The 9,200-nt window shown below is 36.6% G+C and overlaps 1 protein-coding gene across 2 annotated transcripts; it reads left to right on the top strand.

Annotated features, from left to right (window-relative positions):
• The first annotated feature begins 1,577 nt into the window (after positions 1–1,577).
• On the top strand, positions 1,578–9,094 carry LOC126603488 (uncharacterized). Of its 2 annotated transcripts, XM_050270342.1 has the most exons (10): positions 1,583–1,986; positions 2,122–2,196; positions 2,274–2,398; positions 2,512–2,672; positions 3,352–3,421; positions 4,488–4,542; positions 7,029–7,112; positions 7,621–7,659; positions 8,427–8,473; positions 8,675–9,094. In XM_050270342.1, the coding sequence occupies exons 1-10, from the start codon at positions 1,843–1,845 to the stop codon at positions 8,778–8,780; spliced, it is 906 nt and encodes a 301-aa protein (XP_050126299.1). In that variant the 5' UTR covers positions 1,583–1,842; the 3' UTR covers positions 8,781–9,094. The 2 variants fall into 2 exon arrangements, with proteins under 2 accessions (XP_050126300.1, XP_050126299.1); XM_050270343.1 differs by lacking the exon at positions 7,621–7,659 and having other exon boundaries at positions 1,578–1,986.
• The last annotated feature ends 106 nt before the right edge of the window (positions 9,095–9,200 follow it).

The raw sequence follows: 9,200 nt of genomic DNA, 5'->3' as shown, positions 1-9,200 counted from the left end.
TTAGGGACGGGTCGTCAAAACCTGCGCTGCCATTTTCGACAGTCGTGTTCTGGTCAAAGAACTCTAAGCGAGTCACGAGTTTGACGTGGAACCTCGATGGTGTGATGGAGAAAGAAAAATCTTGAAGTCAATAAACCAAAAACCCTCAAATTCTAATTTGGGTTTTTCGAAATTCATGGAGATTCATATGAATCTTGGCCAAAATCATGGTCGGTGACGACTGCAGGTCATCGGAGATGGCTACCGTGGTGGCTGGGCATGGCTGCGGGCCATGCCTGTGACGTCGTGAACATCATTGGGATTTTGGACAGGTGGACGGCGTCCAAACGACATCGTGGGTTTGGGTTCTAAAGGCTTGGAGCTTCTGGCTCCGGCTTGGGCTCGGCGACGTGACTCGAGGCTGCTGCACAGTGTGGGTTCCAAAACCCTAATTTTCAAATTTTTTGTTTTTTTGTTTTTTTGTTCAATTCAATTCAATTGAATTCATGCATAATCAAACTATACAATTAATGCATGAGCAGATATTCAGTATGATTCATAGCAATATCAATTCACATAATTCAACAATTATGAATATAATGCATACACAATTTATGTAGAATCTAAAATTCGAAAAATGTAAAGTTGGGTCATGCATTATAGTGAATGTTCAGGCTATCAGAGCTATAAAAATATCGAGATAAAAATTGTTGTTTTGTAAGAACCTGATTGCATGATGATATTGATGAACTAGTTTGATGCATAAATTTTTTCTTCAATTTCGACTTTTCATCTCCAAAGCTTGAATCATGTTCAAACAAAAAATTTAAATTGAATCAATAAAAGTATATGAATCAATAAAATCAAAATTTAAAAATAATTGAAACATAATACTCCCCTGATTGAAGACGAATAATTTTCATGTCAGATTCCTAAACGTAGCGATAGGAGCGTGCTGATAACGTGTTGTGACTTATTTTATCTGACAAGGAGAGAGAGGGTCGGCGGCATAGAGAGAGAATAGAGAGAGATGCGTTTGTAGGGCTGTGTAGATGATGTGTTATTCCCCTAGGCATAGCCTTTATTTATAGTAATAAGGGATGGAAGAATCCTTCTCTTCCAAGAAATACAAGTCATAATATGGAAGAATAATTAGTATCAAATCTAATTTAGAATTTACACAATCACACTTAAATATAAAGTTTATAACATAAAGTATTTTTTGAACTAAATTTCAAAAATTATATCTTAAAAAAAGTACTTCAAGTGTTTTTAATATTCAAACATTTTCACCAATGCACTTCTAGTCGTTTAAAAAAGGGAGATGGATTGTCTACCCTCCCCTCTCCATACCCTCCTCATACTCTCTTGTTTTGTGCGATCACGGTTAAGCCACGTCAACATTTGTTTTTTGTCTTATTATTTTTATAAAAAAATTAATATAAAATATTGACATGGTTTAAACGTAATCGCACAAAACAGAAAGGCATGGAGATGGTATAGGAAGGGGAGGGCAGACAATCCATCTCCCTAAAAAAGTGTTTATCCGTGAAAGAAAAAAAACTAACAACTTCCGAGCAAGCTAATCGGTGAAAATGATTTAACAAATTATGGGCGGAGGAAGGGAAAAACAAAAATAGAAAAGAGAAAAAGAAAAGAAAAGGAAGATGCCAAGTGGATAAAGATTGGTGGCGGCAAAGGGGTCTGGATGTTGTGGGAGGTTCGGATGAAGGTGGGGAGTCTGTCTGCGTCTGGGCAGTAAAGGAAGGAAGCGAGAGAGAGATTGAAAGAGAGAGAGAGAGAGAGAGAGAGAGTAGTGAAGAAGAAGAAGACGGAGGAGCCGGGAGATTGAGAGTCCATGAAATGAAATCGGCGCCATGGTCGTCTTTAGTGTTTCAGTTGCCACGCCCACGAGGTTGCTATGGCTGTTCTTGTGCCCAGTTTCAGTTTGTTGTAATGGCCAAGGGCAAGAACAAGTCTCAACAATCATCGCCTCCTCCTCCTTTGGTATTCTATCTCTCTCTGCATGTTTACTTGTTTCTTTGTCAAATTTTCAAAAAAATGTTGTGTAATCAATCTGGCCTGGCGAATAATAAGACTGATTGATTAGTTTGAAATTGAATATTGAATAATGATTAATAGGGGTCGGAGGCGCCAACTCCTCCGAGGATTACATCAAATGTGAGGCAGAATTTACAGCTTTTAAAGTTATGGAAGGTTTGCCTACTACTACTTCTCCATTCTCATTCATTCATTTGGTAAACGCAAACAAACTACTTGTACTTGAACTGTAGGAGTACCAAAACAGAAAGTCTAGCACACCTAAGCACTCTACTAGATACCGCCGAAAGAAGGTCCCCAAGGAACAGCTTCCCCAAGACCCTGACCTCTACCGCGATCCAACCACCACCCTCTATTAGTACTACTACTACCACCACCACCCACTCTCTGCTTTCTTCTCTCCTTCATCCCTCCTCTCCCCTTTTAAGCTTCTTCCAAAGCTCACCTATATTTTGTTTTTCCTTTTCACAGTACTAACCAGGGTTGGGACATTGCTGTGCCCGTCTTGCTTGTTGATGGATATAACCTCTGCGGTTACTGGGCCAAGCTCAAGAAGCATTTTATGAATGGGAGACTTGATGTTGCTCGCCAAAAGTTAATCGATGAACTTGTTACTTTCAGCATGCTAAGAGGTTTGCACTTTCTTTCTACCTATTCAATAAACAATCTCTGGATTTAGGAAGCTTGAGCCATTTTTCATAGACTGCTGTCAAATGATTTCTTTAAGAAATAAGGGTGGAAACAAGAACACAAAGGCCGAGCTGTGTGTTGTTTTGTCTTTATTAACTACATGGTGCTTGTGAGTACGTTTTGTAATTTAGTGGGAAAAAAGCTAAAGCTTTGTTGGATTGCTTGGTACTGGCAGATTTTCGGAACATCTGGGTGGAGGTTTGTAGAAGAGTTTTCAGGATTACAAGGATGTCCGAGAAGATGAAATCTGGGACCAAGTTAGATACTAGCATCTCTTTGGGCATCAGTTTCGGCTGAGCTTAGGGAAATCTCTCTCTTTTTTAATGATGGACTTATTAGCAACCGTGATATGAGTTTAGATTTTGAGTTGTGGTTTTTCTAACTTAGCTTCATTGAGAGGTATGGTTGTGTACTTTAGGTTCTATATTCAGGGTTTAGCTGTAATATCAAGTTTTGCTGTAATATCATATTTGTAAGAAATATTGTATGATAACATTGTGCAGGGCTCATGTTGTGTGTGCCATGTTAAATTATTTCAATAAAATGGCTTTCCTGAAGTCTTTTGTCTTTTGTATATCTGAATTTCCATAACTCACCTATTTATTTCTGGAACATGTACAGAGGTGAAAGTGGTAGCTGTATTCGATGCCATGATGTCTGGACTCCCCACACACAAGGAAGATTTTAATGGGTACAGTTTATGAACTCGGAAAATGACATATTGTGATTTACTACCTAATGAAAAGCTTTTTTTTTTTTTTTTTTTGTTCAACTGTCCTTTTGTCTTTTAGTTTTTTGGGGTAAAGATGGCAGGGTAAAACTGTACCTTATCTTACTTCCCTTTTCGTGTGCATGTTCCTCATTTTGTCCATGTTCAGTATACTTGTGTTATAACTTTACAATTTCGTTGATAAGCTTGGTGTGGACGGGGTTTAATCTTCAACATCTAGACCTCAAATGACTTGAATGCTCTGGAGTCAAGCATATGCAATGCACGCAATCTAGTGACATCGGTCACATCTTGAACATCTCAAATCTTGACTAAACCTGATGCGTGACATTTAGTATAAATACAATTAAGAGTTTTAACATGGTTTTGCAGCTGAGTTTTCAATGCGAGTTCAAAGAATCACTGCTTGAAATGGTTTTCTTGAGGGAAGAATTTCCTTTTTGTTTTCTTTGTATCCAACAAATCATTTTTGGTGGCATTGTTCTTACAAACAAGGTCAGATTATATTGAAGATCGAAAATAATTTTTTTTTCCAAATAACTCTTGTGCCTCTTTAACAGTTTTCATTTTATGGGCCCCGTCTAAAGACATTTTGAATCAGATAACAGGAGATTCAGGAACACATTCACAAACCAAATTCACAAACATTCTTTTATGCTGCCACTCTACACCTTAAGAGATTAACCTTTTTTTTTTGGTGAACTTTTGCTGATAGGTGAAATAGCTAACCTTTTTTTTTTGGTGAACTTTTGCTGATAGGTGAAATAGCTTTCTGTTTTCTGATTCTCCAGAGACGTTTCCCTCTTATATTTATTATTTGGTGGGAGAATAGGCGTATTAGTTACTATATTGTTCTATAATTGGCCAAGGTCATACTAAATGGGAAGTTTGACTTCTTGAAACATCGTTGTTTAACTTAAACAGAAATGTTACACTCAGCTGTAAGTTTATATATTTGTTTAAATCCCCTTGGCACTATATAAATTTATATAAGGAATTGTGATCCTAAGAATTCATAATGTTGCAGTGTTGATGTAGTATACTCTGGTGAAACCTGTGCTGATGCGTGGATTGAGAAAGAGGTGAGGAATAACTTGAAGCTGAAACCAACTTTACAATTTTTCTCACTTTGAAGGTAAAAGAAAAATGTTTGTTTGCTTAACTGATTTGAGTTTGCGGTTCCTATTTTGTGGTAACACAAAATCCTATGCTTGCTTATTTTTCATTTGAACTAGGGCACCCATCTTTTATCAAGAGGTAAAATATGTGATACAGGACAGAGAGATGTTGTAGGCTCGAATATCAAAGCTAATAAGGATCTTTCAGCATGGTATATAACTATATATTAGAGTTACATGACTAGCTAGGTATTTTTTTGCAAGTTGTTTATGGCAGTAAGGATTGCGGTGAAAGATTTAAAGTGAAGGGTCAAAGGTCAGGAATTAATGTTTTCAAAGGCTCGCATCAGGGCGCACCTAGGCGCCCTCTGAGGCTGGGCGTGAGGGTTGCCGCCTCTGTTTTGAGGGAGTGGGTGGAAGGCGTCGTCGGAGCTGCCTAGGCAGCGGAGGCGTGCCTCAGGGCGTCCAGGCGTATGTTTGGCTGCTTTTTATTTTTTTTAACCGCCTCATACCTCTTCCTTGCACTATCGTCTCTCTGCCTTTTTTTTCCTGATTTTTATTTTTTTATATAATGGATGTGTGTGTTGTCTGCATGCATTGTTATATGTGTGCTCGTTGTGCTTTTCATCCTCTATTATATATATATATATATAATATAATATATGTGTATATATGTGTGTATATATATTTATAATATATGTGTGTGCTCATGGTGATTATTGATTAATAATCTTCTTTTTTTTAAATATAATATATGTGTACGCTCAGTGTATATATTAAAAAATTTAGGTCCCGTGAGGCTTCACCTCATGCCTCACGCCTAGGCCAGGCTATCCCCTGGATGCCTTGCCCACGCCTCACACTTTAATTACAAAGAAAAAAAGGAACCCAGGTAAAGGGTGCTGTCTCTGGCTCCCCAAACAACAGTAATTTTGTTGTTTTAGAAGCAAGAAGTCACTGTTAAGGGAAATGTGGTTAGGTTTTGGTGTTTAGGGAAATTGCGGCTTAGTATATTAAACACATCTATTACACAAAGCTTGGTGGCAAAAACAAAAGTAAAATGGAAAAGAAAGACTGCTCAACGATTCCATCATTTTCTTTTGTTTGATTAATACATGAGAGTGCTAAAGAGAACAAAATCTGTGAAATATTTTATATTGCGACGATTGTTATCAACATCGCTATGAGCAGTTATTAGAAATTTAGCTTAATGATTGATTATTGGCTTATAATAGCTTAAAATTAGGTCTAGTTTGTAGAGTTGGTTACCATAGGAACTTATGTCCTAGGTTTTTATGTAAATTGTGTTTAATCATTTCATTTCAGTATGCAACTCGATGTTCTTCATCTCCCCTTCTAAAGTTCTTTTTCAAAATGGTATGCAAGAATCTGCTCCTAGGACCTAAACCAACTGTTATGGGGCATATTATAGATGATTATACTGGCTGCAAGCTTAGATGGTTGGTTAACAGTCTGTGGAGTTGATTACCAAATTCAGGTCTAATTTCTAGAGTTGTTACAAGTGCAATTTTATGTAAATTTTTGTGCTCCTTTCATTTGAATATGAAGTATAATGATTTTCTTCCCCTTTTCTAAAGTTCTTCTCAACAACCAGGAATAACCAGAATACCCTATATTTGATTAATTCCCTCCTCAATGGAGGACAACTATCATATGCAAAATATTTATCTAGGAAAGCAAGAGGTTTTTTTTTCTAATGTAGTTGGCAGTATAGTTCTCAAGTCAATGGCATTAAGAGGACTGGGTTCTTCTTAGGAAGTTGAGAAAGGTGTACGAAGAGTGCAGAATTTGGTACAAAGTATGAGTCAGGGATTAACTCTTGAGTAGATTACTCATAGTTGTTTCACTCTCTCTTACAGTGAAGTCATATACTCTTCTTGGACGTAGGCAGGATTTTCCCAAGTCACATAAAATTTTGTGCATTTTTGTGATTCTTTATGTTGGCTCTATTATTTTTATCATGACTAGGGTCATCATGAACATTTTTGTTATAGTAAGACTGTAGCACAAAAATATAATATTTGAAGGGCTTGATGGAGAAATATAAGGGCATCAGTTTTAAGGAGAAGGTTTTTCTTATATATAAAAGGGTTATTACCATGTATAGCATCAGTGACAGGAACATGACCTTACATGTTGTGGCCCCAATTTCTCTTCTAATCTAAGAGTCTCATATTTCTTAAATATAACTTGGTAATCGGTAAACAAAGAGTTACATCATATATGCAGTACAAAATATTGAAATAATTTGATCTCCTGAATATCACTTCTAGTACGCCACTGCATTTGTGCACGGCTTTAGGCCTGGAATGGGTTAGCTTCGCCATACCGTTTTGAATTGCACCCCAGAATTTGTTTATCTGTAGTTTCTTTTCTTTTCTTTACTCTTTTTCTTGATCTGTAACTTGTGATGTTTCTGTACGCAACAGGTTGCAGCCTTAAGGGAGGATGGGTGCCCTAAAGTTTGGGTTGTGACCTCTGATCATATTCAGCAGCATGCAGCACATGGAGCAGTATGTGTTCTCATAACCCTACATACCTGTTTAGTAAATTTGGACTTTTATCTTTGTTAAACTATTATAGTAATCAAGGAGGTTGGATTTTAGTGCAGAAAATATAAGCATATAATATATTTGTATTTCCCTGTAAGTCCCGTTCTAGCTGCGACAAGTTTTTCTGCTTGTGCAGCATACTATTTGCAGTCAGAATCTTGAGTTTCTGGCGGGTCTAAGTTGTGATTTACTAATCTTTTTTAAGTATACCCCTTCATAATTCCATCATTTGCATGTTTTCTTATACTAGTAATATTGTTCCATGATTGAGTACAGCACTCTTGCAACCTCATTCTTTTTATTTTTATCTTCAAAACAAAAAAAGAAAAAAAAGAAAAGAATTATTATTTCATGCCTCAATGTGTATTATCTGATCTTTCTCCTATGTTTCTTGGTCACTCATAAGAACTAGTCGTGAATAAGAATCTATGTGATCATTTATACAGCCTTATGTTTTATTATCTTTTAGGGGGCTTTCATTTGGAGTTGCAAGGCATTGATTTCAGAGGTGATTATTTTTAATCCAATGATGTCCAATAGTCTTCTAAACTATTGTCCTAATATCCACATGTTAGTAACTGTTAGATTTATTCAGAACACGCCTTAGTGTGTAATTGTCAGAGTGGAACGATTTATGAGTTTCTTTAGATTTGTAATCCCTATTATCAGGTTATGCATTTGTACTGTCTCATTGTTTTATGTGTTTGGTTGTTCAACTTCAATTCATGTGTTTAGTCAAAATATATCATCTGCAAGACTGCAATGCATGTGAGCCATTTTTAAGGGTTTTTGCCACTTAAACACCCCTTTAGATGACTTAGGGTAGGAATTCAGTTTACTAAAGCTATTGGGACTTGTCTTCCGTATGCTTGAATAACAAAATTCTTGCCCCAAGTTGTCTAGGGGTCTGAGAGTGGGGAGAACATACATGAAACAGTGCTCAAATGCCCAATATACGATAAGTTTATGATGGAATTTTTAGCAGAAATTGATAGAGGTGGTGCATCTACACTAGAATTTGGGTTGGTAAACGGGCAAGATTTTTTAGTTTGGGTGGTATTTGCGCACACCCCTAATACTCTAGGAGGTGTTTGTGCAAATTTTCCTTGAAAAATAAATGAGATACACAAAATATTTTTAAATCTTAATGTCGTATGAACTATGTTAAACGGGATGAGAGAATGCGTAGGGCTAGAGTGCCCATAATATGACGTATGAATCTCCCTATTGATGTACCACTGTTTATGTTGATGCAAATTCATTTCTTTTGTATAGATTAAAGCATCACAGAAGGAGTTTGAAAGAATGCTTGAAGAACATAGGTAAGTTGTATTTCAGATGAAACTTGGCATGTTAATGAAACTTTTCTGAGGATTCAAGGAAGTTACTGAGTGTCGTGTTCGTGGCTTTTTTTATTTTTATTTTTATTTTTTTAACGAAATGTCCTACTGTTTGCTGGTCAGCAAAGAGCAAATGTCAGTTTCATTCCAATGATAAATGATTTCTCATTTACCTTAAAACAGGTCTACATCTTTTCAAGGGAGATTATTAAAACACAATCTTGATTCAGAAGTTGTTGACGCTCTGAAGGATCTTAGGAGGAAGTTGTCTGAAACTGAATCGAAGTAGTTGATCAGGTTTTGTTTCAGTTCAAGCTCTCCAGTATCTACGAAAGATGTTCCGTGATGCTTATGCTGTACACAAGTATAGGATGATGTGCCGGTGTCATACATCAAATTGTGGTACAAATCAAGAGTACCTGGCCATAGAAGATTTATGTAGGTTGTGCCAGTGGAAGGGGAGGGCTTCCGTATGTTTTCAATTACTACCATGTAATATAAAGACTCGAAAATTGTTTGGATGGTTTGCCGTTGTACCTTACAAAAATTTGAGTTCTCTCATATCAATGAAATAATAATAAGTTCAAGTTAAAGAAAACAAAAGGTATGTTTTGCGCTTTAATTTCTAGAATTGGGTGACGTGTAAGTGATGTGTGCAAAATATATGTGATATGTTTCATCGTATCTTACCAGCCAGTTCAAGAGAATT

The sequence above is a fragment of the Malus sylvestris genome, chromosome 15 (assembly GCF_916048215.2).
Source record: "Malus sylvestris chromosome 15, drMalSylv7.2, whole genome shotgun sequence".
NCBI lineage: Eukaryota > Viridiplantae > Streptophyta > Magnoliopsida > Rosales > Rosaceae > Malus > Malus sylvestris.
Note: the sequence above shows the minus strand (reverse complement) of the source record. Positions and strands in the feature narration are given on the sequence as shown.

Bases quoted from the DNA above. Each gene is read 5' to 3' on its own strand.
- LOC126603488 (XM_050270342.1), top strand. From the start codon at position 1,843: ATGAAATCGGCGCCATGGTCGTCTTTAGTGTTTCAGTTGCCACGCCCA. The intron at 2,399-2,511 runs GTACTACTACTA...TCCTTTTCACAG, and splicing joins CCAACCACCACCCTCTATTA to TACTAACCAGGGTTGGGACA. The intron at 3,422-4,487 runs GTACAGTTTATG...ATAATGTTGCAG, and splicing joins CACAAGGAAGATTTTAATGG to TGTTGATGTAGTATACTCTG.